Raw genomic sequence first — 27,555 nt, 5'->3', positions numbered from 1 at the left:
GCGCGCGTTTCAAACGCGAAAATACTGGAGAATCATTTGTTTACATAACTTTTGGGTGGTCTTTTCATTTAAGTACATCCTTATCACACGCGTTTTTAAAAAGTCGAACACAACTTTTAATATATACTTCTAGCGCATAAGCTAAAGCCATATTATCCGTTATGAAAAGAGCTAATTTAAGTGGGATCTTGGGGCGAGAAGTAAGTTTATGGTATTACGGGAGAGTCAGCCAAAGGACAATGTTTGTATAGATGGAACATTTTCAGGTACAAGCCGACATCAACTACTTAGCTGATATTAGTAAACACGTTTAACATATTACACAGGAAAGCTTAATTTTACGCGGTATTCATACGATCATAGAGTTCTCAAGTCGACGGCTTGACTCGACAAACTAAAAAGTCAGCACGCTGTTTGCCCAGAGAAATCCCTGTATTCAACCAGGTACAAGTGTCAGAAATGGGATGTGCAAATGGAGATAAAGGAGATGAATAGCAAAATGGACAGCTTAAAACCCAACTCCCTTGGGCCCGTCATTCGAATCTACTGATTCCCCAAAAACGAACTGGCCAAAAAAAAATGTCAATTGAAGTCGGCAACGAAAACTTCCGAGCATTAAAAATACATAAATATGAAAAAAGGAAAACCATAGCAGACTTCTCATTGTACGTTTGTGTATTTTAAGGGATTTTCAGGGACAATATTGCGCCAGGTAGTAGTAGTAAAGTGGGTAGGATCTGGTGATGATATTTGATAGGCACCTCTTGTGGTGTGGTACCCGTGGGAACTCTCACCTGTACTTGGTGCTCAGGCGGTGGTGCATGAAACATCTCCATGCTAAGGAGAATCTGCGTGATGCTCGACTAACGCTGAATACGTGTGATTCTTATTCAGCACCTTTAGCTTACTGAACAGAGCTCCCTAATAACACCTGGCTTAAGCTAAATATCGCAAAATCTCGTGGAAATCACTAGCATTTCCTCTCAGCAGTTAAAAAGAAACACATTGGAAGAGAACGAGCAGCTGTTCCCGATAGCAGGTACTTGCTAAATTGACGCATATTGCAAAAAAAAAATGCCCCAAGGCAAAAGCTCTAGGATTTGCTTTTGTGAAATGCGTTTAGCACCAACACGCTAGACAATACACTTAGACACTGATTTAAAAGGGCTCTGTTTAAAGCGAGCCAGAGAGTTCTTTGTTAATAAGTCATCTGGAGTTGATTATCCACTCCAGGCGTGAGTCAGCGGTCACATCACTCTGCAAAGTGTCGCGTTTTTTACGGCGACAATCTCAATTAAAATGGCAAATGCAGGGGGGTCCAGGGCGCCTACCCAACCCCTTTTCGGACATTATGGAAGAAATTTTTGAAAAAAATTGGAGTTAAATTAGGAAGATTTTTATTCCTCCATATGTTTTAAAAGTTCTGACCTCGCCTTAGGGATGATGCCTCGTCCTTCAAGAAATTAGATCAACCCCTGATAACAGGTGCTTCTATAAAACATTGACACATATAACACACATTGTTAGCTGTCATGGATCACGTGATACATGTCATCGGCCACGCGAAATATCTCAAGGATCACGTGATACCTGTCATCGGCTACGTTAAAGCTGTCATGAATCACGTGATACCTGTCATCGGCCACGTGACAACTGCCATGGATCACATGATACCTGTCACCAGACACGTATTACCTATCATTAGCCACGTAATAAGCCGTCCCTAGCGACCCCTCAAACAAGATTGCATCGTCCCTTGCAACTAGATGCAAAGAATGTGTGGTGTACTGACTACAAACAAGGAGTATAGAAAGGGCGGAAGTCAGAAATGAGTGTACATTATACGAGCACACTATGAGTAGGACACTCATATCAGCTAGATCTGATATCCTCGCTTACGTGCTCTAATTGCACACCTGGGGCCGGTTGCACAAAACCCGCTAGATAAGGATTTATCCGGTTTGGCCCTGAAAAACGACCCATATTCTGCATGTGATGAATAAACATCAAACTTAAATCAGCTAAATCAGTTAAACTATGTTTGCTCGGTAGGTGTGAGAGGAGGTGCGGTGTTTCTTTGCAGGGCCGGAGCAGGCCACGTAAGATTGAGGGGGGGGGGGGGGGGGCACAATACAGAAACATTAAGAAAATATGGGGGGGCACATGCCCCCAGTGCCCCACCCCCTGCTGCGGCCCTGCGTTGTAACGTTGAGCATTATGCTCGATTGGTATGAGGTGTGAGAGGAGATGCGTTGTTTCTTTGGTCACACTAAGCAATATGTTTGCTCGGTATGAGGTGTGAGGCGAGGTAAGGTGTTCCACTTTTAACACGAATATCAAACATTTTCATGTCAGGGCGATGCATAATTAAAAACGCTATCGCCTTAAAGAGATAAACCGCTTTTAGGAATTAGCTTGCTTCCAAGAGGATTGAATGCTCGTGATAAGAACAAACTGTTATGTGATTATGTGGAAAAGTAATGCCATATCATGCTGATGTCAAGCTTGATTTTGAAGTACTGCCTTCCTACTTGTTTAAATATTATCTACGAAGTGATACGGGAACATGTAGACTTAAAAAAATACTTTACAGCTGTATGTTATCCATACTCTAAAAAGATTATCTGGGAAATATAAACAAAATTATAAAAAATATCAGAAATAAATTTGACAACAATGTCAACTAATTATCCGAATTATTTGCAAAAATAACAAGAGAAGGGAGGGAAAATGGAAGCAAATGATACATACCCCCATTACGCGTCGCAGAATTGACATGACCTTCGGGCGATTTTCACAGTTATTCCTCAAAAAGGATTAGCCTTTCTTAGTATTTAGATCTATATGCAGCCAGGGTTAGATCTCACTTACTAAATAACACAGTGAATGTAATCCCGCTAATCGCCGAGAGGAGCGTAAAGTAAAATTCAATAAAACATCCGCCTCTGATAGGCTTTTGAGCATTCAAGGTGATATTAACAAATCGCGAATAGAACTAGATACAGCCAATTGGAAATTTGCTTTTCTCTCCCTGTAATCCACACTTGTCACAGATTCCGTCAGATATAGGGCTAACAAATTAAGTTTAGAAGGATTCTTGCTTGCTTTAAGTTATTCAATGCTCTGGGTAGTTAGCGGCTGATTGGTGACGCCTGGGAGTCGAGGTTCAGCATACTACACAAAACCAAACACTCGTGTTTACATCAAGCATTGCGACAAGCAACAGACGGAATGGCGGGCATTGGAGGACACGAGCGAACGAAACATAGCAAGGCTAGTTTATCACGCAAAGATAACGTTAGATAAAGGTGATGTTACACTCGTCGTTTGGTATTCCGCCTCTTTTTTACGCAACATTTTGTTTTGCAACAGGTTGCAGGATTTTGAAGCAGGATTAAAATCATTCAACAAAAAATGAATCCCACAATCCAAACACAAACAAATCTTGTTTTAGCCATGCAAACGAAGTCGTGTCAACAAAATGTGGGCGCGCGGAGCCTGGACTCTAGAATTTTGTTGCAAAAACGATCGGGGCAAGGCCGTGTGATATGTACGCCGAAAATGGTGGCGTCATTTTGTTGCGCGAAAAAACGAGGTTGCAAACTACGTGTGTAACATCACCTTAAAGGGACTCTAGACAACAATATCACGTGGTTAACATTCAACATCAGCAAAAACAGCACACAACACAGGCAGCCTGAATCCTTGTACACAACACCGTCAAACTCCAGCACGGCTCTGCCAAAAGGGTCACGTGGCACACAACAGTAGCACAGAGAGCCCACCTCTACGGTTGTTTTTTTAGCTTTGCGTTGTTGATTATTTTTAGTGCGTGCGCGCGTTTGTATCTCTTGTCTACTTTTTCGGCGCCTGGAGCTTTCTGGCGCTCTCTCATTGGTTGGGTCTGCTGCATTAGGCAGTACACAACACAAGCAAGGCTGGGACTTAAAGTCTTATAACAGCAGAAGAAACCTTTAAGACGAGAAAACCTTTTTTAAAAGGTTTAAAAACGAGCGCTGAACGTAACGAGCGCTCGTTTCCGCTCAGTACGCCCTGGGTCCCCGAGGATGTTACTTGACCGGATTTCCTAAGTGAACACGTAGGGGCGTCCCATACAAGGCACATTTTGGTCAATTGAGGAGGGACGTCGTGGTTTTATTGTCAGACTTTAGTCCAACAAATTATTTTTTTGCCCTTCTTTCAGTCCATAATAACGATATATCAGTAAACACTTCAGAATATTTCCTTTTCTGGAAACACAAATATGGCGGCCTATATGGATTATGACGTCATCATTCAAGCCCCTCGCCTTTTACCGCCGGGAAGATATATTTTTCGCCTTAAAAGCTTTTTCCCTTCTATTTTTTGCAATTTTAGAGCATCCAGTGTGTTAGGTCATCTTTCCAAGATATCTCCTGCAAGGCTTCGAAGCGATGGAGTAAAAATATGGAAGATGGTGAGTATTCGAAGGGAATTGGAGCTCTGCAGCGCCATGTTTGACTGACTTCGAACCCAAACAAATGTAGAAATTTGCCAAGATCTCTCTACAATAATTTTTCTGGGCTTAGAAATAATTATTCTGAGAATAAGGGGTTATGTAGCTTTCGAAATCGGTATGTCTCTATATGGGACGCGACGCCAGTTGCTGTGACGTTTGGTTTCTTTAAACAATATCGTGTTGAGCTCTGCACATCACCGACATAAATATAGGAAACAAGAGCCCTCCTTACACTGTCAAGTGGACTGCTTCGTTTGATAGCTAGCCTAGCCGTATTTATTGCTATCATTTTTTTTTATTTTTCTGGCTGATTTTAAAACCAGAAATCTTATACAGCGCTGCCAAAGTTTAATATTAAATAGCTAAATTGAGTAAAAATAAAATAAAATTAGTGTGTGAGGCTGTAGTTTCAGTTAGCTCCTCTGCTATAAGGCCATCATAAATAATATGCTATTGTACTCTATAAATTGAAAATAAATTGAAAAGAAACACCTCCTCTTTTTTTAATATAATTGTTACAATATATTTCAGATATTGACCATGGCAAAGAAGATGAAGATAAGTAAATATATAAGGATGGACAGAGAGATCATTGAATTTTCTCCTTTGTATTCCACTCTTAGTGATAAAAACTTATACTATTCTTTTTTGGAATATTTGTTTTATTTGTTCAAGCTATGTGTTATTGACTATTACACTTTTTGAAAGTATGGTTACAAACTGACCCCCCAGTTCTGTAGCACTGTCAAGAAAATAGGGGGGACCCCCTTCGTATTTACAAAGACAATGCTTAAAGAACGCTGCTTGGTGTAAAAATGGTATGAGATTATATGACTTTCAACGTTAATGGAGATTTGCATCCCAGCCTCTGTTACGGCCCTGCCCCTGCTCCATGGACCCCTTGTTGAAAATAGGTTTTCTAGTAATAACATGTTTTCTAGCGAGGGAAGGATTTTTCTACTTTTTGTTTGATCCGAGTATAAACCAAGAGCATGGATGAAGGTTGGTTAAAAAGTTTCTATGTATTAAATCCCCAGAGCTAACACAGTATTATACTTCTGGGTTTTCGCACTAAAACATAATATAAGACACAGCATATTGTGCATTCAAACGGTGCAATGGGCTTTTGAAATGAGAAGGGGATCTATGATTATTTCACATCACTTTTATGCATGGTGCTTGATTGTAAAAATTGTATGATTGGACAAATTGTTTCCACTTTTCTCCCATTTACTCTGACTGAAAATTTTCTACCAGAAAGAATTCAAATCATTAGAATTCTGTTGGAGTAAAATTGTTTAGAAGAAGAATGATAAGCTCATGAAAATGATTTTTTAAAGACATATTGCATTATACATATGCTGTAAAAACATTAACAACATAACATGTGTCCACTGCATTTCTTTGGGATTGAACATTTTACCAACAGGCTTGTGTATTTTGGGGGTTGCAAGTTTCCATCCTTTTTGGGTGTATGAAATTTTGAGCTCTGTTGGACCATTCCATCACGTTTAAAACTGAATACTGCCCCCCCCCGTTCCAACCCACCCCTGGGCAATTATCCCTCTAACCTTCAAGGCATATAAATCCTAAGCCCATTCAGCCTTTCGGCTATTAAGTCATAGCCCATTCATGCTCTAGGGACATTGTCAAATATTTAAATTTAAGAGTTATACAAAAGATGGGCTGGTTGGTACAAGCCAAGCAAAAAAAAAAAGCTGTCTTCTATTTGTTTTATCTGATATTCTGCGTACCACATGCTTTTTGTGTGTAGGAGATGAGATAATATAAGCTTATACCACTATTAAGTCATTAAAACAAATATGAAATACTGTTTTGTCAAGTCATTTTCTGCAGTGGCTGATCCAGGTGTGGTTCTGTGGTCCAATGGTTCAATCCTTTTTAAGCACAAAGCTATTGTAATAAATTGAACCACCTTTGAAAAATTCTAGACCCCCCATTCAATTTTTAACAGCGCCTGCACAAGGCAATTTGAATACTGAATGTTCATGATCGACCGACAAACTCGGACGGGCTGCATATAAGTAATAACTTATCGAAACTAAACACAACACACCGTAAGGCATGTATTATTTATGCATGCATTATGAGCTTCGGAGGACAAAACGAATACCATTTGCAGTACTGAGTAGTCAACTCCAGGGTCAAGAATCCATGCCTGCTTGTCCACCGTTAAGTGTTCCTTCGAATTCCAGTATAATTACGCTTCCAAGCTGTAATTCAATCGTGATGACCATCATCCTCGCCGTCATCTATTGACTATAGCGAATCGGACTTTCCCACCGAACATAGCCATTCGAAATATAAATTTTTACCACATCTTTGCGCCCAAAGGCTTTTCTACAAATCGTTCAAGTTGTTATACGTCTAAAACCCTACCAAAAAGCAGAAAGGTTCTGTTTCAGGGTTCGTACAATTTTCCACCAATCAAATTCAAGGACTTTTTCAAGGACTTTTTGTCGAAATTCAAAGAAAATTCAATATAGGGCAAAGTACTTTTCCAAGTTTTACCAGAGCTTTTATCAATTGTACATGGTCTATTTTCAATGCAAAAATAGACTACGATTGGACTCTTTGAAACATACACAAGCATCATTAATCATGTTATTAAACGGTGATTTCAAGCAAACGTTCGCCTACAGATTTCAACTTTTTGTGAGATTCTCAAACGTTCAAAACTTTCTTCTTTCAAAGCCTTTTGCTTCTCCTTAGCAACTGTAGTGTAAGCATATGACCTTAAGGCCTCACTCATCTACCCTACACTCCGCGTGAAGGATCGGACAAGAGTATTGGCTGGTCCACCAACGCACAAGCACACCTCAGGGCTGAGGGTGAAGCCTCCTCACCGCCTTGAGTGGCTTGCCTGAGGCGATCTATTTGTTGCTGCCGCATTCCACCGGATGGGAGGTTGAGGGCTTGTAGTCGAAGACCAAGCACATCGGTAGAGAGAACTCGTCTCCTCCAGACAAACGCAAACGTTTAGGCATATTTAACCGATTTTCAAATGTTTTTTACAGTACTCCTAGCTAATTAAGCGAAAGAGCGAATGACTTTACTTTAGGTGTGGCACTTTATATAGGTAGATAGCGACCAATAAGAATTAGGAGCGTTTATAGTGAGGTATCTAACGTGAAACATATTGAGTCATACCTTTGCTATTGTAGCATGATACGCGTACCCGTACGATATGATTTATGAGTGACGTTTGAGCCTGGCTCCGGCTCCATTAACTGAAATTATCGTCCCTAGTGGTGACGTTAATTTTGGAATACAGTTTCACCTCCACTTGTACTCTAGCTCTTCTTGTCATTTTCGCTTACGGCTTCAAACAATCTCCTCCTTGGCCCTCCCCTAGTCTTCATGACATTGGGTGTAATGTTTCCTCCCTTGACTTGCCGCACCTAGCAGTTAGCAAGCGCACGTTTTCAACTGAAATTTACAGAGAAGTCTCTTTCGACTCTTGCCTGGCCATAAAAAAGTTTCAACAGCATCTTAAACTTCCAGAGCACAACTCTTCCAGGCTAGATGCTGTAAGAAGGACGCACCCAGCCTGTTTAGCTTGTGGCGAATGGTCAATCTGAGAAATAGTTCCGAGATGACAAGTAGGCTTTTTTTTTTTAAATCAGAGAAAACGAGATCTTGCATTTCTCGAGAACCAGAACGAGAAGTCAAATCTCTAAAATCCGAGAAATCGAGATGCCTTGAAATTTGGAGAGAAAATCAATATATCTAGGGACCATTATTCGCCACCTCTCTTGTAGTTAAAATCCAAGAAGATCGTCTTCTGGGCTTGCTCAGCTATCTCCACAAATTCTGTGTACGGGAACACCAGGAGATCACAATCTCTCATCTTTCTTGTAAGCCCACCATTACCATCAGCAAAGAGCTTGAACTTGGCGAAGCATACTTCCTTTCACTGTACAATCTGCTAATGATCTATGCTGATCTTGTTTTTGGGCATGGATTATACATACTTTATCTTGTACATCTGTATCTTCTATGCCGAAATGCCCATGCTCTGGATATTGAATGTCTTTATGCAAAGTCTACATTTCACCTCAGTATATTTCTGCTCTCACCAAGACTTGACATCATTAACAAGGCCAAACACCTGCTACCATTGGTTCTCCCGTAAAAAAATACAGGTAGCCTAAATTACAGAACTGCGGCCAAAATTATATAAAGCAATAGCTCGCAAACGATATATTTGGCTACAATTTGCGATTAATCCACATTCCATAAGCTTTACTTTTGTTTCTTTAAAATCAGATATTTCTCAAGGACTTTCAAGGACTGATAATAAGAATTCAAGCACTTTCCAAACCTTGAATTTCAAATTTTAAAATTTATGCACTTTCAAGGTTTTCAAGGACTTGTACGAACCCTGTGTTTTATGCTCTTATTCTCGTCTCTCTATGGCCGCCATGTATTTTTTTTACTTAGGTCCAGCGAGTGTTATGACGTCATTATACAATTTGATCTGTGATTGGTTGTTTCAATGTTTTGATGCCTCGATGTCAAAACAAAAAAGTGTTTCCAAAAAAGGAAATATTCTGAGCTGGTAAAGTATAGTGGGTGTTTCAAAAGGCGAGGGTTGATAGATGGGTTTGCTGTGGTGATTCTCGACACAGAAACCCCATTTACTTAAGATATTACCCAGTGTTCAACCCAGAACTCGGTTGTATTATACTATGTGCATGTGTAGGATCGCCTTTTGAATTTTTCACGCTAGTGATAACTGAAATATAAATTTAGCCTTAATCCGCTTACATATTTCCAGCCGTACTTTCCAATTCTATGCAGAAAATAGGTAATTTCGATTTTTTTTTTTGTCGCGCGCCTCCCCTGGCTTCTTCTACCCTTATTATATACCTTGGCGGTAAAATGGCAAAATAATAAATGACGAGTAATAAATATATTCATAAAAATTTCCATCGAAACAACAACCATGAATTGAGCAGTTTCAGCAGTAGAAAATGAAACATTCAACTCCTGCTAAGGTTTATCTGATGTAACTTACACCACCGCTCAACACCGGTCTCAACAGTTCATTTGGCCATTAATGATTAGTAGCAATAATGAAATATTCAAGTACGGGCTTGATTTGGAGAGGAAAGCAATTACAACTAAATTCTTTACTCGCTTACAACTACTGGTCACGCATGAGAAACCAACAATTAATTTCCCGGCTTCATCTAAAATCAATCTAGAGTTTACAGTTCAAAGTTTAACGAATCCGTGCGATTGAAGACATATATAGGCTTTACTTGCCTATTATTAGTATGAGATGTTTACCGATCAATTCGGTTATTTGGTAAAGAGCTGCAAGAATATTATACGTAAAGGAATGTCATTGATTAACTTCGATAAACAAAGGCAGTATCTAGACAGCCCTAAAGCATTCGTTTCAGCTATTACTTATAAATCAATTTCCTGGAGTAATTTGCAAATATAAACCTGTTCATAAATAATGTACGTATTCTTGTGTATTATACGGGATATAAAAGAAACTTACCATATTTTCCTCCAAGAGAAACGTCAAGACTTTATCCTTCAAACTTGTCATGTCTAATTCCTCTGGTACACAAGTCCTTTTAACCGGTCTTCATCCACAAAATCTCAATAAACAGCCACTAGAAGCGAGAACCTATCTGAAAAAAGATGACTTTTAAAAACCCGTTTATGGATTCAGTGAGTACCGTTGGAATTCTCAGTTGTGTTTAGTTCAGGTTTGTGATTCCCCTGTGGGGGAGGGGGAGAGCTGTTATCAACACGTTGGGGATAAAAGAGAGACATGTACAGGTAAGAAATCCTGTTGATAAGCGATGTCAAGTGGTCCTTATATGCATCAGTAAAGACATCTTGTATTATACTTTTGACAAATATTTTCGATCTAATCATTTAAAATATTTTATAATGAGAATGTCTCGAGCCTCACTTTCATTTTTCTTTCGTTTTAAACCCGCAAGACCTTCACCCCCTCCCCTTCCCCCAAAATGCCGGAACTGTTGCCATAGCAGAAATATTATGAAAAACTCGCACTTTTTTAACTTTTTACTATTCGATATAATTCAACGAGATATTGCGAATGACTCGAACTAGCTCCGAACTATATTGATTTCTTCAAGTTGGGATTTAGCTGACCTCCCTCTACCAAAGGACAGAGAAAAGACGGCTTACAAAATAAGTAAAATAGCCCAATTTCTAGTTCTACTATGACCGCTGGACTTACAGACTAAGGACGCATAAATACAGTGTAAGCCTCGACTTGAGGCAAATTTCATGCGCATACCAGCGAGAATCCTCTGGAACTTGCAATACAAAAACCTTTGAATACTACATGATCTCGCTGGTATTTGCAATCGATTCAATTGAAACCGAGGCTTGCACTGTATTTATGCGTCCTCAGTGCCTATGACCAGCAGGCACAGTGGAACTCGAAACTGGACTATTGTTTCTCCTTCCAACAGACGAAATAATATTCTAAAGAGGCCACAGCCTCGCTCGCATGAAGCGCGCTACTAGCGGTCATCCTCGAGGTATATATTGTCGCAAAAATAGAAGAAGAAAAAACATTTAAACTTTCCAAAGGATGAAAACCGCAAAATCCGAGATGTATCGGAATGTCTAGGCGCGTGGAGTCACAAATCACCATCATTTATCATTGACTTTGGTCAGTTTAGTACCCTCAAAAGTGATTTCAACTTTCTCTTTGTTGTTACAGCCAAATTCGTTGTTGCGCGACCTCGGCGAATCCAAAAGTCCCCCTTTCCCTGAGCCGTTACGCAGGCTAGTTTGGGAACAGCACGTAGTCAGACACAAGCTTTGGGGGCGGTTTGTCTGGTTTTGATTGTTTGGTTTGATTGACTACGCGCTATTCCCAAACAAAGAAACGAAATTTCGATTCTGTGAGGCCGCGCAACGACGAATTTGGCTATAAAATATATATGTCTTTGCCAGATGCTCAACAATCCCACTTGTCCAATACAAAGTAACAATCCACCTGTCGTTGCAATTGTTATTTTCTTCCACAAATCCACCAGGCGCAGATATCTTTATGAAATAAAAAGTGTGTGATTTGGAAATTCTAAAGTAAATACCGCACTTTGGAATTTTGTGTATAAGGTAGTATGGGCCGTGTACAAAAAAATCCTGCACGATCCTATGAAAACGTCTGCTAGAGAGATATTTGTCACTTCTAAAATCATGCTCTCGCGGCACATGATGCAATTTTCCCGCCAAAATCTTATGGAGGACTAGTACCGAGAAAATATTGCGGGTATGTTAATTTATACAATGAACTTTTTAGGTTTTACTGGAATTCTGGCGGCCAGCTCAGAATCAACTCTAAAAGAATGCACACTTGAGTTATTGTTTTAAACGAGTTCTTTAATACTGGTAAAATCCTTATCAAAACTGTCTTCACAGTTGCAACTTTTTAAAGGATGTTTTAAAAGCCTTTTTGTAATACTAAAGGGGCAAATTCCTTACTTGTTTAAATACCTAGCTGATCGCAAGGCATGAGATATCATAGTAGGTTTGCAAAAAAATAAAGGAGCCGAAAAGGGAAAGACATAAAAAACCTTATGCTGCTAATAAAGCTTAGGACAAAGTCATAGTGGTCTATCACTGTCTTTTTAGGCCTTGTACGAAGGCACTCAGAGTTATTATTTTGTGGGCGCGAAAACAAAAAACGCACTCTTTAACATTATTGACTTTATAAAATAAGAAAATAACAAAAGACACGTAAATGAAAATAACAATTTGAAAGCTGCGATAAATGTCTCAAAATTCACAAATGGGAGCTCTCGTGTTGACCTCAGTCATGGTCATGATGTATGTTTTAGAATGTTATCTCGAAGAATTCCAAACTGCTTTTTCGCCAATAAATATCTATGTTAAGTTATTGTGAGAATTGACTGAGTATTGACAGTGACGCAAACATACTGAGATTATCTTTAGCCGACCAACATTCATATAAAGACCTCAAAGTACCTTGAAATGGATGGCGTAGTATGTGAAAACCGTTCCTCTCTTCGCGTGCCGTCACGCTTTGACCAGAATTAAACAGCAACTTATTAGCGAAAGCGCTTCCCAATTCAAGCAATTATGAAGTGTTTTGAGGAGTTGCATGTTGCGATCTTGTTAATATCTCAAGATTAATATGTTAACAGGTGGTATGACGAATAGTTGCCGTGTAAGGGCCTGAGGGGAGGAGAGATGGTCGCGTACGACACTATTTTTAAAAGAACTCAAAGGCTATTATATTATGAATGTGACAATTTCGGTCCTTGTTATTCGATTGAGACATAAAACGTGCTGTGGGGGGGGGGGGAGGGAGGGGATGAGGCTTATCAAAAGTCAAAACACCTATGACGTGGATTTTGTAAGTGATCTCATTAGAACAATTAGCACTTACAATTCATACTTTTGCATGGAGTAATTTTTCCGCCTACTTTTTTCACTCTTTTTGCACGGTTTCATTTTTAATGGGTGCAAATGGGGTGCAAAATTAGATCCGAAAAACCGGAAATAGAAAGCCGCATTGCTTTGCTAAAAATATAAAGCACCATAGACGACGTTTAACAGCTGAGCGGCTTTTTCTATAAATTATAGTAAACGAAGAATATATTCTAATATGAATGCATATTAATTTATTCATGTAACGAGTTTTGCATAATTAAGGTCTAGAAAAATCTGTTGGTTTTTCATTTTTATGTGTTAACTTCCTCGATGCTTTATTTGTTGTTGTTTTTTTTTTAGTGTAGCGGTCTTTGGATAGTCAAATCAAATCTCAGACTTACAAGGGGGGTAAATATTAGAAACCGTCAAAATCTTTTTGATGTCAATTTATTTCAGCATTGCCTTCAGTATGAATATTAACACGTATTTTAATTAAGCGAATACCGAAGTTAATTTCCCGCCGTTTCTGTAGCAAATAAAGTCATCCAGTGCAGGTGAGTGAATTGAGATCTAAGAAAAATCCTCACATTAAAGTAGCTGATTGGATAGAAGCAAACCCAATTCTGATAGCTGATTGGCTAATTCTTGCACCTGTCTACTAGCATTGTAAACTCTCAACGACTTTATCAATCAATAAAAAGGGTTAGAAAATTTCTAGGTGATAGCAGATAGGGGAGAAATTATGTGAGAAAATTATGGGAAAAAGCATAAGTCTATTTGTATTTGGACTTTACGGTGTGTCTATTTTGGGACAGCTTAAAGGTGGGTGTATGGAATTAGTGGATACATAATTCCGAGTGTCTTTATGAGCCGCTGCAGTATGATATTGTTTTTGTTTCATATTTTCCCTTTCCAATAAATTACCTCAAGGCACTAGCAAAGCGTTGATTAAAATTCATTTTCAATGCAAAAAATTATTCACAGAGTTTAAAATACGAAAGCAGCTATAATCTTGACGCAAAGAAATACGAACGATATCAATTTCTTTGGTTGTCTAAACATTCTTTGGCTTGAAGTAAGAATGAACTAGACATGAGTGACGTGTCCAGGGGGGGGGGGGGGGGAGGTTGGTTAGGAATTTCAAAAAGAGAAAATAGTGTTCCCCACAAGCGCTTGAAATGACTCAGTTCCCCCCTTCCAATCACGCTCAGACAATTTTTAGCTATGCATGGTACAGGTATGATGAGTTGGCATATGGGTGGTGGTGGGGATGAGGGGGTGGGGTGGCAGTAGGGGTGGGGGTAGGGTGGCAGTAGGGGTGAAGGTAGGGTGGCAGTAGGGGTGGCGGTATGGTGGCAGTAGGGGTAGGGTGGGAGTAGGGTGGCAGTAGGGGTGGGGTGGGGTAGGGTGGCAGTAGGGGTGGGTTGGGGTAGGGTGGGGGTAGGGTGGCAGTAGGGGTGGGGTGGCAGTAGGGGTGGGGTGGTGGTAGGGTGGCAGTAGGGGTGGGGTGGGGGTAGGGTGGCAGTAGGAGTGGGGTGGGGTATGGTGGCAGTAGGGGTGGGGTGGGGGTAGGGTGGCAGTAGGAGTGGGGTGGGGTAGGGTGGCAGTAGTGGTGGGGTGGGGGTAGGGTGGCAGTAGGAGTGGGGTGGGGTAGGGTGGCAGTAGGGGTGGGGTAGGGTGGCAGTAGGGGTGGGGTGGGGTAGGGTGGCAGTAGGGGTGGGGTGGGGTAGGGTGGCAGTAGGGGTGGGTTGGGGTAGGGTGGCAGTAGGAGTGGTTTGGGGTAGGGTGGCAGTAGGGGTGGGGTAGGGTGGCAGTAGGGGTGGGGTGGGGTAGGGTGGCAGTAGGGGTGGGTTGGGGTAGGGTGGCAGTAGGAGTGGGTTGGGGTAGGGTGGCAGTAGGGATGGGGTGGGGGTAGGGTGGCAGTAGGGGTGGGGTGGGGGTAGGGTTGCAGTAGGGGTAGGGTGGCAGTAGGGGTGGGGTATGGTGGCAGCAGGGGTGGGGTTGGGTAGGGTGGCAGTAGCGGTGGGGTGGGGTAGGGTGGCAGTAGGGGTGGGGTGGGGTAGGGTGGCAGTAGGGGTGGGGTGGGGGTAGGGTGGCAGTAGGAGTGGGGTGGGGTAGGGTGGCAGTAGGGGTGGGGTGGGGTAGGGTGGCAGTAGCGGTGGGGTGGGGTAGGGTGGCAGTAGGGGTGGGGTGGGGTAGGGTTGCAGTAGGGGTGGGGTGGGGGTAGGGTGGCAGTAGGAGTGGGGTGGGGTAGGGTGGCAGTAGGAGTGGGGTGGGGTAGGGTGGCAGTAGGGGTGCTGGGGTGTAGGTCAGTTGCTCAGTTGCCTGTTAGTCGTAATTTTGCTTTGTATTCGCCAGTGATCTCTTGTGACAGCGGTAATCGGCAGAAGAGACTTATCCATGACCTTTTGGATACGCATATCAAACATATTCCCCACGGATAGTGTCCTTCGTTCGCTGTGCCTTATATGGTCATATATGCCCATATTTAGAAGTACTGGAGTTTCCCCTTTCGCGCTTCTCCAACAAACATGGCGGCAAACACTGATTCCCTAAAGACTCGTAGTGGAAGAATTATAAAGAAACCGGATCGCTTGGTCAAATATTTAGACCATTCCTCAGTTGATACGTACGTGAAAGAAGAGAAAGAGGAAGAAGAAAAAGTCTGGGAGATAGAGAGAGTTTTAAACGTTGAGGGAGACTATGCCTTTGTGAAATGGAAAGGCTACAGCGATAGATATAATTCTACGGTTTCTCTTTCATTGAATCCGCAGTTGTCATGCTATTTAGCCGTGAATGCTGGGAACCCCGACAGTAGTGAGGTAGCAAGAGAAAAGCTTCCCATTCTTTGCTCCGAGGATAAGGAATTGTGGCTGATTCGACATGCACTGTTCGATGAGCTCCAATTTCGTACACCCGAGAATGACACGGGACTCATTCGGAGAGTACAAGTGAAAGTCCCACTTTCAAAGGGGGGTTTTTCCGCTTTGTTTGGTAAAGGGACATTTTCTTTTGCTACCTCACGAAAGCTGGATTTTTCAGGGACCCGTAATATTCGGTTCCCGTGCACTGCTGTCGAGTTTGGCACCGTTATTGGTACGGAGTTTATGGCTCGGCAACTGCCAGATTCGAGTACAATATGTGAAGTTGACTCATCTTCGAAGATGTGGATATCATGAGGATACGAGCTAAGGATTAATTATGATCATAGTTCGTGCCCCCGTTGTACTTACATCTCTGAATATGGGTCAGAGGAAGAAAGGCCTAGTATGTGTCGACCGCTAGAGCGCAAGTATCCCCCGCTGAGCTTTTTGGAGATCAGCTTCGTACGGCGTAGACGGAATATGCTTCACAACTATGGCTCGGTAAGTTAAAATCTCTCTATATAAACTAATTGTTGACATCTGTTTCAACCGATTTCACTGTATTTCCAGTCGAAAATAAAGAGGGGGAATTTAGATCCAGGGAATGATACAGATTGTTTTGATGGTTTTAATGCCTTTATATAATAATGTGGGTACAAATAGTTATACAAGTTATAAATAGTGATATTTACAACAGTAATAAATAGCACCAAAAATATAATAAATAAATAAATACATTTTTTCTTTGTCTTCACTGCTTTTGATATTTTCTCTTGACCCTTTCCAAATTATTTTCCCTACTGAACAGTTTTCTGTTTTCCCTCTCCATGATCTATAGAGATAAAAATACACAGTTGTAGCAAGCGATTAGTCTAGATAACATGACGTTTTTTTCACTTGGAATTACCTGTACAGTGTAGTTGCTATTTTTCCCCCCTTTCTGGCTACCCCTGTGGAATGTCTTGTTCTGCATGTGGTTTTTCTTTTCCACTGTCTGGCAATTGAACTGGTGGATCGTGCCATGAATCTCCAAAAATTGGGGGACATGATAAACAAGAACTGTAGAGAAAAAAATGCATAAAATTACTTGGTCTCGGAGATCCCAAGTCAATTAAGGAATCTCATTTTAATCTTACCATGTATATATGGAATTACATCCTGTGGAGAGATAAAAGAAAGCACAATTAAAATAATATATCTACTTGTTATTTTTTCAGTGACATATGATCAAATGAGGCTTGTGTCCTGCCAGTTCAACTAACCACAGGGATGTAGAATTACCTCATCAAACGTGGCTTTTCTAAATTTGGTTCCCCATTGGCGGGCCTTTTCTTGAAAAGCATCTGCTCGAAGATATGCTTCATCTCCAGGATTTGCCCCAAGAGCATCAGTGAGGACCATCAAACTTTTCCACACTTGTGTCAGCTCTGATATGCTAAGAACTGTTTTCTCACAAGTGGGAGTGGACGATGGCTACAAAACACAAAGCAATTGTTAAATTAGCTTTATACACAGTAGTATCCTGGGTGTGCTGGTCTTTTTTATAATGAAAATAAAAATCATACCTCAAACACTATGTTGTTGCGGTCAAGATGATCCTTGAGTGTGGCACGTAGGAAGTCCTTGGTGCCTGTCGACCTCAGATGGAACTTCCTACATTCCTCCACTAGCTGGGCTTTGGTCAGACAGTCAAGGCTGGTGATGGACTTGTTCTCCATGTCTCCTAGGAAGGCATGGATATCAAGCCCCCTAATGATAGTTTCCAAATCATCACCTTTATAAGGAAAAGAGGATTCAAAGAAAATAAATAACGAAACTTTATAGTAATTTCATATTAGTTTCAGTTATTATAACAGTCTTTTCTATTAGTCAGTTATTTACTTACAATCCAAAGAGCTCCACTTGGTTGTGGTTTTGCCACTGTCATCCTGGACATCATAGAAACAAAACCTCACACCTGCAAATACAATATGGCAAGAAAACAAAATGATAATCACCATAAGACATCCCCTATACCCATTTACCCTATACATGAAATTTTTATTTACCCAAAGCTTCTATTGCTTCTTCCATGGCTTTTTTAACATTCTGCTCTATAGCCCAGCAAGCAACCTAGAAGTTTAATATATACCAGGAACTTTTTTAAAAAATGGCTCAATGGAGATTTGAATTTGTTAAATAAGCATAATTTTACCTGGTTGAGAAGTTTTCCCATGATCCTCAATTTGAGGTGCAGGGTGTCGGGTATGACCTTGGTAAATTCAATGTCCACGAGAGGTAAACATTGAACTCCCTTGGCATTTGGACACCCAACACGTGCACGGCACTGGTTTAAGGTTCTGGTTATGGGCCATTGTGGGACTGAAATTTTTATCAAATTTATCTAGTTATTTATAATATAGCTGACAATGGAATAATTCATAAAAACAAAAATCATTTAATTCATTACATAACATTCATTATATAAGTAACAAAATTAAAAAACTTACTAGAAAAGTCTCTGATCATCCTTTTGCTGCATTCGCACCAAATGCAGAAGTACAAGGCACAGGGACTATTAATTCCGAGAATACACGCCATGAACTTCCAGTCAGCACACATCACCCTTAAAAAAGGGATAAAAGTTACATATGTCCTGTTTAATGCCAGATCATAAGATTATTGGTTGCAAAAAAAATGAAACCTACCAATCAATAGTGTATTCAAGGCCATTAACAAGAATGCCAGTTCTCCCTAGGGCCTTCATCTCATCAAAAACCCCTCTCAAGGTCGCCTTTAGGATGTCATATGACTCCTTGCCTATAATAAAAAGTGTTCACAGATATATGGCTTTAGTTGACTATATCATTAGGAAGATTTGTTCTCGCTTACAGCTGCAATAAATTAGCTGCAACCAACTCACCATCATATATAGATATACAGTATTCCCTTTCTGGGCTTCTTTTAACAGAGTTTTCTGCTGGAAAGCAGAAGGTTGTCATAACACTCCCGAGTTTTTTGGTGGTTTTTCTACCATCACCAGAAAACCGAAGGGTTATAACATTGCCCCCTGCATTTCCAATGACATCTGAACTATAACTTAGAATGTCCTTGATGGATCTTGAACATCCTTTTGCATTCTGAAAGGAGAAACTTTGTTTAATGAATTATTGGGTTTGTACAGTATTTGCTTGTTTTAAAGGATGCAAAATGTGCTGTGCACAAAGCAAATCAGAATTAAGACTATCAACAGACTAACCCCTTCAAATTCTGTAATAGGAATGATTGCATTTTGAGCTTTTCTCTCTTTCTGTATCCCATACAGTGATGGCAAGCTGGACCCAGCTACCATCTTTAGCTCATGGTATGCTGAGTCAGAAACATCACCATCATCTTTGGCCTGAGATTATAAAAATAATCTAAATATAGAAAAAATAAGAAACCTACAGTACTGTACATGTACTTCTATAATACCTACCTTGAGAGCTCTTTGGATCTTTTTATGGTCAATCTCCTCAGGCTCAACCCTCTCATTGAAATGTAGGGCAAAACTGACCATACCAACTTCAAGTTGAACCTAGAGATAAGGAAACATTGAAATGTAGGGCAAAACTGACCAACTTCAAGTTGAACCTAGAGATAAGGAAACATTTTATGATAAACAAATGCCATTATAACAGAATTGGTAAATTTAGGTTGTTTCCATGTGTACAAAAATTCTAAACAAACCTCAACAACTTTCCAATCTGTTGGAAGCTTCTCAAATTGCTTCTCAAGCCATTTTTTAATCTCTGACTTTTTGTGAAATTGAGCTTTTGGCTCAAGGTCACAAAAAGGCTTTCTCGGCTGAAGAAAGGGCTTTTTTTCCTTGCCTAGCTCCTTTCTCATGCCATCTCTCTCTTTGACAACATCAGCGAGTCGATGTTTTAGCTCTGACAGCTGATTCTCGAGCTCTCCGATTCTCGAGTCCCGAGAATCACACAGCCCGATTTCACGGACTTGAGGTAGCATGTAAGCCAATCTTTGTTTTTTCAATGGAGGACCTTGTGAAAAATTTGTCAAATACCCTTGCACCATCATTTTAGTAGATATCTATCATGAACAAGCAAACGAGACGACTAAACTTTTGAACCTCTTCCCGCCTAAGTTTACCGAGATTCTGCAAGATGATCCCCAAAAAACAACCCGTGAAGATTATCTAGATAAGAATTGCGCCAAAATTATACAAACAAAAAACGGAAATATTAGAAAGGAATACTTAGCTTCTCGTCCTTCGGGTGTTTCTGTACTCTTCAGCATCAGGATCACACAAGGACGTAGTCGATTAAAATACCTACGAGGGCTTTTTTCCACAAGTTAGGCTGGCAGAAGAAAGATCTAGCCCCTACAGGGGTATTTGATGAGAAAAATAGGTATTTTTCGCTTCTATAAGCAGAAATCTCAGGTTAAATAGCCCTGTTTTCCAAAAATAATCGCTCTTCGTCCGCCATCTTGGATAGCTCAGAGAAAACCCATTTGTAATTTGCCAGGTTACACAGCTCCTAGTCTCAGTCTCTAAAAAAGCGGCCGAGCGAGTTTGAATAACACCAAAAGTTTGATATGTATAATCCCAGGGCTCGACCCGTTACCAATGACAACCATACGGTGGGATTGAAACTTACCATTAGGCTGCAGCAGATTATGGACGTGGTGAGGGAAGACTGGGTACTAGTATCGATAACAAATATGTGAGGCTTGATGTAGGTCATCAAAGTCAAAACACCCCCCTTCCCCCAACCCCTCTTCTCCCTTACACTGGCCTGGTGAAGCTCGACCTGGTGGGGAGTATTACCCTACCGGGTAGATTTTTTTTCTCTCCCGGTACCAGGGGTTTTCAGGTTTTCGCTTCCTGATACAATTTTTTTTTGACCTGGTGGAAAATTTCCCCCCCCCCCCCCCTCCCAAATAGAGTTTTTTTTTAATTTGCCAACCTACTGAGCTTTTCACGGAAAACCTGCCGGGAAATGATTACTCGCTAGGTGTGTCACATATTCATAATATGACACGGAAAAAGAGGTGACGAGTGATTCTTCAACAGGGGCCGCGCAGCGAATTTTTGAAGATGGGTGTTATAAGTGAAAATGTATCAGGATTAAGTGGGATCTGTCAAGTAGAAGGGGGGTAACCCCCCCCCCACCTCCCCCCCTCCCTCCATATGCGCGGCCCCTGTTCAACGAAATGAGCAAAGAATTAATGTTGAAACTGTATCCACTGTAATAACACGTTGTCAGGGACTCATAAGTAGGGGCAATCAACTTCCTCACATTCTTATATTATATAGGTGTCACGGCGTTTCCCTAGAATCAGGCTATTTTTAGACGCGCGGATTAGCCAATCAGATGCGACCTTAGTGCTTACGTTTTGGCTGAGCTCAACTGCACGCGCAGTCTCAGACAAAAAGCTATGTTTTATCTTCGGTATTTTGACTTTTGTTGCTCTCTTCTTCAATGATGAATCCAACTTTATCTACGAATTTAAATTCTGGCTTGCAACTCTTTTGTTGAACAAACCAAACCGACGGATGATGGATAAAGAAATATTCTTCCTAACTGCAATTTGCGCGTGCAGCCTCACGTCACTCGCGCGCGCGACTAACGTGAACGTAGCTGATTGGCCCGTTTGTGCGCGCGCGTCTAAAAATAGCCTGATCCTAGGAAACGCCGTGACACTTATATAATGCAGATGATTGCCCCTACTTATGAGCCCCTGACGTTGTATGATTTTCACACACAGGACGAGAAGAACGAAGTCATCCAAACATTTCTGATTCTGGAACAGGTATACCAACAGTTAGAAATATAAACGGACAGACGGGTTAACAGACAGACAAACGAGCGGACAGATAGGCGAAGAGACAGACAGACAGACGGAAGGACAGCTAGGTGAAAAGACAGACAGTGTTTCAAATATTTAACAAAACCTCACATTCAGATGTGGAATGATACTCGCCTAGCCTGGAACGAGACTGAGTACGGAGGAATCAAGCAGATGACACTTCGCTCAAAGTTAATATGGACGCCAGATATCAGTGTGCTCAACAGGTGGGACATGGACAAGGATATCGGGGAAGGCCGAAGTTAGAGGGGGTACCCCAATTCAGTAGAGAAAAAAGTTTAAAGAACAGACTTTTTCTTTCTTTCTTGGTTGCTTTATTTTTTTCTTTTTCATTTTTAAAATTTTTCTTTTCAGGCTTTCAAAGCCCCTTTTTTGCTGTTCTATGTACTGTCACCAGTTCTAATGGAATCAAGTTAGCACGAAATATTCACCAGTCGTCAAAAATAAAATCACGCAAGAAGATTCGGACATGGACAAAGTTTTTTAGTTTGGTTATACCGTGGGTTAATGGAAAAATAAGGCGAGGATGTAGGCGGAGAGTGAAGAAAAATGGGAGCAGAACAAAACAAAAGGAAACTTATGATTTGAAGATGTATTGGCTTAATAAAAGAACCTCGCCTACCACTTCGCATGTTGAATAAATTGCGTACATTTAATAATCCGTTAATCTGCTTTTCAGCGCAAACAAGGATATGGATCTGAGAGAGAAAAACATTCGACTCTTCATCAACAGCGCGGGCGAGGTGTTATGGATGAATCCCCTAATACTCCACACTTCTTGTGGTATGGACATTGCGCACTTCCCATTCGACAACCAGGCATGTGAGTTAAGGTTTGGCTCCTGGTCCACCTCCCTACGCTACATGGATGTCCACCCGTTCGAAGACACTGCTAATCTGCAATAGTAAGTACATAGTGTGTCTCTAGGGGGGAAGAGGGGGGGGGGGGGGGGGGGGCAAAACGCCGTCGGTACCTGTGTCTTCCACAACTGTTCTCATTTAATACAAATTTTGCGGGGAGGTTGTTGGAGAAGTGCCAGCTTATATAGAATATCAAAAGGTGTAAGATCTGGTTATTGGTTATAGAAAACGTAGTCGCTATATGACCGACAGTCGGAAAAGGTCCTCAATGGACTGAATGCCCGACAGTTTTCAATTTATTCAATTAACCCAGTACAATGTCGACCTAGTAAATTCAAAGTATTCTAACATTTGTTAAGAAAGGTCAAGCAAATCTGAATTGAGCTTTGTTGTTAAATGTTTTCCGTCGTCTATAGTACACCAAAAAAAACGTAATTTTAGTGGCATTTTTTTACAGCATGCTGCTAAATGTCGGTAGTTCTCAATTTACGAAAATATCAAGGTAAATTGTCGACCTAGTGAGTTCAAGTTATCCTATATTTGTTTAGAAAGGGCAAAAGATTCTGAATATTGAGCTTTGTTGTCTGAATTGGATGCTTTTCCTTGCTTGTATACACCATAAAATGGCAAATTTTGTTGAAACTTCAATATTATATTTATTATATATATATAGCCCCTGCGTTTATAAAAATAACGCTTTTCAGTGGCCTATGGGTGTGTGTGTTGAAGGGGGGGGGGGGGAATAGAACTTTTAAGTCCAACCTTACAATGCACGCCAGATCGCTAACTATCTTTGTAAACGCTATATATCTTTGTAAACGCTAACTATCTTCGTCAACGCTAACTATCCTTGTAAACGCTATATATCTTTGTAAACGCTAACTATCTTTGTCAACGCTAACTATCTTTGTTTACGCTAACTATCGTTGAGGCTAACTATCTTTGTCAACGCTAACTATCTTTGTCAACGCTAACTATCTTTGCTTACGCTAACTATCTTTGTTGACGTTAACTATCATTGTTGACGCTTACCATCTTTGTTGACGCTAACTATCTTTCTTAACGCTAACTATCTTTGTAAACACTATTCAGACCGGGCTTTTTGGGGCTTCCTCTGACGGGGAGGGGATCTTTCGGCCCCTCATCCGTAACTTTTGAACCATTGGAGCTATTATGACCAAATTTTCAAAGAATCATTATCTGACAAAGAGGAATAAAATGATATATTGTGTTGCCATAGAATGACGTCATTTAAGGACATAAATTATGGCTATAAATAGTTTATCTTTCGAAACCTTTGCATAGAACAACCAAATTCCAAATAAGTTATCATAATCAATTCGTATGCAAAAAAGCGACCGATATTCTTAAAAAAATTGTCTTTGTGACGTCACGATGGCGTCACTTAAGTGAGCAGAAACGGGCAATATTTCTGGGTTTTTTGAGATTTTTTTAAAAATTCTGTATGTCTTTGTTCAATAATCCAATTATCTTGCAGGACTTTTAATTAAAGTAATAATTTAATTATCTTTCCCAAAAATGATTTTTTTTCTATTTTTTATTTAAATTAGAGGAATATCAAAAGGATTTTGCCAAATTTAGATGTTAGTTAAAAAAAACAGAAGCTAATTATGTGACATCAGCATCCGCCATCTTGGATCCGCCATCTTGAATCCGCCATCTTGGATTTAATGAAAGCTATTAATTTTAATCAATAAAAACTGGGTGGCAAAAACCTGAAGCTTTTTGACAATCTTCGAGTTTTATTAATGATTTCAGTTGGATATGAATGTTTTTTTTTTATATTTCTACAAGCACTTTTCACGATAGAAGGTCAAAAATTGACAAACAAAAAAAACACAACCCTTTCCCTCCCTGAAATAGAGATGTACATTTTTATTGTGTTTTTCGAAACTTGGTATAAAATGTTTATATGACATGGATTTACGTTGAGAACGTCGAATTAATAGTTGATCTTAACTACTTAAAGCGTTTTGCCTAATTTTCATTAAACCTATGTCTCAAAACTTGGTTGCTATGGTTACCAGGGTACACATATCAAAATTTTGTTTACACCAAACTGATCCTGGAAAAAAAATTAGGAAAAGTCATCAAATTTCAATGTTCTTGCCCTACTAGTTCAAAAATTATTACAGGTCAAAGATGCTGGGGCCTCAAAAGCCCCCCCCCCCCCCGGTCTTTGTTAATGCTAACCTATTCTTGTTAGTTTCGTTGAAAATGGTGAATGGATACTGGAAAGCACCACATCATACCGGAAGTTGAAGAAATACGGCTGTTGTGAGAGCGAGTTTCCGGAAGTGACGTACGTTCTTGAGTTGCACAGGCGCACATTGTTCTACACGATGAACTTCATTCTGCCTTGCGTACTCATCGCCGTTCTAGCTCTCCTCGTCTTTCTGCTACCGCCGGAGTCTGGGGAGAGGATGTCGTTTGGGGTCACTGTGTTGCTGTCGTTCACCATACTCATCCTCATGTTACAGGTGCGCAGGCGCAGCTGGTGTTTGTTATGATGATCACTAAATCTTGGGATCACTAAATGTTTGTGCGTTTTGATACCGATTCAGACCCCTTGCGCAGTCAAATAGGCAAAATATAAACGCTCTTGCTCATACGAAAACCTATACAAACCCCTTTTGTTTATATCCCCATTCGCTTCTCCGATGCCTCTACTAAACCCTCATGCAAATTCAAGCTACCGATTATAAAAAGTAGAACCCATGTTCTAATGATAACAATCTTACTTGCACTTATCAGGCGAAGTTACCCGTCTCGTCTAAGGTGACCCCCCGAATTGCGGTGTTTTACTGGAGCATTATGCTGGAGGTGTCTGCCGGCATGTTTATGGCCTGTCTGATGCTAAGGTTCTACTATCCGGAGCAATCAAACGCACCCCTCCCCGGATGGGTCAAGGTAAACACCCACATCCTCTTCTGATGGTGTACGGTAACGCACCCCTCAGGTGCGAACACAGGGGTACGCAGGATGCGCGTTCCCCCCCCCCCCCCCCCCCACCTCCTTGCGGCCAAAAAAGGGTCATTTCTTATTAATAAGTAGGCGTTTCCAGATAGTGCTCCCAAAAAGCCAGAAAAGTGCTCCCAAAAACACCCAAAAAGTGCTTAAAAAGTGCTCCAAAATCAAAATAGTGCTCAAATAGTGCTCATTGGCGAAAAGAAAATTACCGTATATTTTTAAAACAATTTAGAGATAAGTTGTGTTTTAATTAAAATTTGAATAAAAGAAAGAATATTGCTTTTATTAAATACATGCATTAGAGTATCTTATATTGTTGTCCATGAACGGGTAAATCACAATTTAGTGTATAACAACTAACTGTATTATAAATGACTTTGTTCTCTTTTGTGTTTGTTTACCATTGTTATTTGGATACTACTAAAAAACAATGTCAAACCTGATAACAGACCTTATAACAATATCCTAACGAGAAATAATTACAATAGATGTAAAACAGGAAAACATGGGAAACAGATCTTCTAGATAAGCATTCTATTATTGTAATGAACTCCACAGGCTACCCAATGTTTGTGGTTATCAAAGCACAGGCTACCCATAAAAATTTCGAAATCACCAGTCTTACAGTGTTAGCCTAGTTAGATAATATTATTTGTAGTTAAGGGAACTAGAAATGTCTATATAAGACAACAAATCAACAAAACAAAAGTGCTCTCTGATCAAAATAGTGCTCCAAAACCCAAATTGCGATAAAATAGTGCCGAGCACAATCTGAAAAGGCCTATTAATAAGAAATCTTCATATACTATGCTTTTTCCATATGATACCTATGACTGCGAACCTCCCCTCGGCCAATCCTGGGAACGAGCCTGTCCCTGGCGGGTTCCTCTTGTGTAATTTCTTCTTTCAGAAAGCAATTCAGATAACAAAATATACTTTATCTGAGCGTGTACTCCTGTTTGCAGGAGTGTGTTCTCAACTACTGCGCACGCATTGTTGGCTTGAAAAAGACCGCTGAACGTGTCCAGCAGGCGCTTGTGATTCAAGGTTTTCACCAAGGTAACTGGTTTTGGTATCTTCGAGAAGGTTCTTCTAGAAGCGGCATTTACCCGTTTATGCTCTGTATTCGAACCAATGCAATACACAAATGAGACATCTAAAAAATATCATTGAATGTATATTTCAGAGAAACTGCGCGAGAGCCACCATACAGCTGGTGATAACATGAAAGTTCTAACGAACCATATCACGAAGACTGAGAGCGCAGAGGCCAAGAGGGAAGAGTGGAGACTAGCGGCCAGCGTTATCAACAGGGTGTTTACGCTGCTCTACGTCATTTCTATAACCATTACAATTACAGTGATATTCTTATTTTGAATCGCGCCATAAACATGATATTCACGGTAAAAGATGTTATCACTACCATAGTACATTTTTAGCGGAGCCCCATAGTTAAATGTGGTAGGCTATACGATAAAGTTCCCGTGGTTGCGTTGTTGGTTCATTGTTTTCCGTTTATCCTTGCCCCTCGCGTCTCTGATTGGTCGAAAATAAAATGGCGCGAAAGTGGGAACGCGCGCGTACTGAAAAAAAAAATCAATTTCCTTCATCCATAGTTTTGCAAAACAAACATGCTACAAAGCCAAAGCTTATAATATTATAAAACACTGTAAAAATAATACACAAATACGAACATAGAAAACGGATTGCGAAAAGGAAGGTGAACTTAAAAGGCGAAAACATTCAGAACGACATAAAGTCTCTAAGTAAGATAAAAAAGAATAAAGAAAAGAAGACATGAAATCACGATCGATACACTTTAAAAGCTTAAATACCGTTAGAATGATTTGTAACCCTAGGTTCTATAATTAAACCGATGATAAGTAGATGACGGTTCAACCTACTAGATATTCTTTTTAAAAATTGAATAAATTTGTTATAGTCGGTTCAAAGGTAGACTCATCTCACATCCATATAATTTTTTCAACCTGGCAGGGCCGGGGCTAGTAAGTGTAATTTGCACACTCGATGCTTGAGCTAAGAAACATATGAACTCTAGAAACTA

General features: G+C 40.4%; 3 protein-coding genes and 2 long non-coding RNA genes across 10 annotated transcripts in view; 2 read left to right on the top strand and 3 right to left on the bottom strand.

Annotated features, from left to right (window-relative positions):
• LOC5513578 (potassium voltage-gated channel subfamily H member 6) overlaps positions 1 to 12,648 on the bottom strand; it is a 33,402-nt gene extending 20,754 nt beyond the window's left edge. The window contains exons 1-2 of one of the 4 annotated variants that reach the window (XM_032383045.2): positions 12,515 to 12,648; positions 10,035 to 10,170 (exon numbers count right to left, since the gene is read on the bottom strand). In XM_032383045.2, coding sequence (XP_032238936.1) covers positions 10,035 to 10,085 — 51 coding nt within the window. In that variant the 5' untranslated portion in view covers positions 10,086 to 10,170; positions 12,515 to 12,648. Of the gene's footprint in view, positions 1 to 794; positions 2,054 to 2,751; positions 3,175 to 10,034; positions 10,260 to 12,514 lie in introns of those variants that run through there. The other 3 variants (XM_048733494.1, XM_032383043.2, XM_032383047.2) reach the window with 3 other exon arrangements.
• LOC125573141 lies at positions 3,169 to 5,546 on the top strand. The gene is made up of 2 exons (XR_007313973.1): positions 3,169 to 4,456; positions 5,030 to 5,546. It is a non-coding gene; the product is annotated as an uncharacterized LOC125573141 (long non-coding RNA).
• A 905-nt stretch (positions 12,649 to 13,553) lies between the features above and the next one.
• Positions 13,554 to 27,442, top strand: LOC5513538 (neuronal acetylcholine receptor subunit alpha-7). Its single transcript, XM_048733301.1, has 10 exons — positions 13,554 to 13,744; positions 15,281 to 15,339; positions 20,368 to 20,454; positions 21,538 to 21,582; positions 21,736 to 21,845; positions 22,319 to 22,543; positions 24,727 to 25,000; positions 25,275 to 25,430; positions 26,456 to 26,549; positions 26,677 to 27,442. Exons 1-10 carry the CDS (start codon positions 13,678 to 13,680, stop codon positions 26,865 to 26,867), a joined length of 1,308 nt encoding a protein of 435 aa, XP_048589258.1. The 5' UTR covers positions 13,554 to 13,677; the 3' UTR covers positions 26,868 to 27,442.
• LOC125573016 lies at positions 15,513 to 20,361 on the bottom strand. 3 transcript variants are annotated; one of them, XM_048733298.1, is made up of 13 exons: positions 19,244 to 20,359; positions 19,025 to 19,165; positions 18,689 to 18,905; positions 18,474 to 18,585; positions 18,276 to 18,391; positions 17,981 to 18,147; positions 17,835 to 17,898; positions 17,672 to 17,743; positions 17,352 to 17,560; positions 17,068 to 17,259; positions 16,923 to 16,944; positions 16,694 to 16,845; positions 15,663 to 15,855 (listed from the first exon to the last, which is right to left on the bottom strand). In XM_048733298.1, the coding sequence occupies exons 1-13, from the start codon at positions 19,322 to 19,324 to the stop codon at positions 15,709 to 15,711; spliced, it is 1,692 nt and encodes a 563-aa protein (XP_048589255.1). In that variant the 5' UTR covers positions 19,325 to 20,359; the 3' UTR covers positions 15,663 to 15,708. The 3 variants fall into 3 exon arrangements, with proteins under 3 accessions (XP_048589257.1, XP_048589255.1, XP_048589256.1); XM_048733299.1 differs by lacking the exon at positions 15,663 to 15,855 and adding an exon at positions 16,401 to 16,618 and having other exon boundaries at positions 19,244 to 20,355; XM_048733300.1 differs by lacking the exon at positions 19,025 to 19,165 and having other exon boundaries at positions 15,513 to 15,855; positions 19,244 to 20,361.
• On the bottom strand, positions 21,972 to 26,465 carry LOC125573017. The gene is made up of 3 exons (XR_007313917.1): positions 26,318 to 26,465; positions 24,773 to 24,932; positions 21,972 to 22,535 (listed from the first exon to the last, which is right to left on the bottom strand). It is a non-coding gene; the product is annotated as an uncharacterized LOC125573017 (long non-coding RNA).
• Positions 27,443 to 27,555: the final 113 nt, after the last annotated feature.

Source organism: Nematostella vectensis, chromosome 10 (genome assembly GCF_932526225.1).
Source record: "Nematostella vectensis chromosome 10, jaNemVect1.1, whole genome shotgun sequence".
Taxonomy (NCBI): Eukaryota; Metazoa; Cnidaria; class Anthozoa; order Actiniaria; family Edwardsiidae; genus Nematostella; species Nematostella vectensis.
The sequence above is the reverse complement of the archived record's forward strand: the minus strand, read 5'-3'. Positions and strand labels throughout refer to the sequence as shown.

Coding starts and splice junctions, on each gene's coding strand:
- LOC5513538 (XM_048733301.1), top strand. CDS start 13,678: ATGGGAAAAAGCATAAGTCTATTTGTATTTGGACTTTACGGTGTGTCT. Junction 22,544..24,726: donor GACACTGCTAATCTGCAATA/GTAAGTACATAG, acceptor TATTCTTGTTAG/TTTCGTTGAAAATGGTGAAT. Junction 26,550..26,676: donor GATTCAAGGTTTTCACCAAG/GTAACTGGTTTT, acceptor TGTATATTTCAG/AGAAACTGCGCGAGAGCCAC.
- LOC125573016 (XM_048733298.1), bottom strand. CDS start 19,324: ATGGTCAGTTTTGCCCTACATTTCAATGAGAGGGTTGAGCCTGAGGAG. Junction 19,166..19,243: donor AGATCCAAAGAGCTCTCAAG/GTAGGTATTATA, acceptor TTATAATCTCAG/GCCAAAGATGATGGTGATGT. Junction 17,899..17,980: donor TGGGAAAACTTCTCAACCAG/GTAAAATTATGC, acceptor TTAAACTTCTAG/GTTGCTTGCTGGGCTATAGA.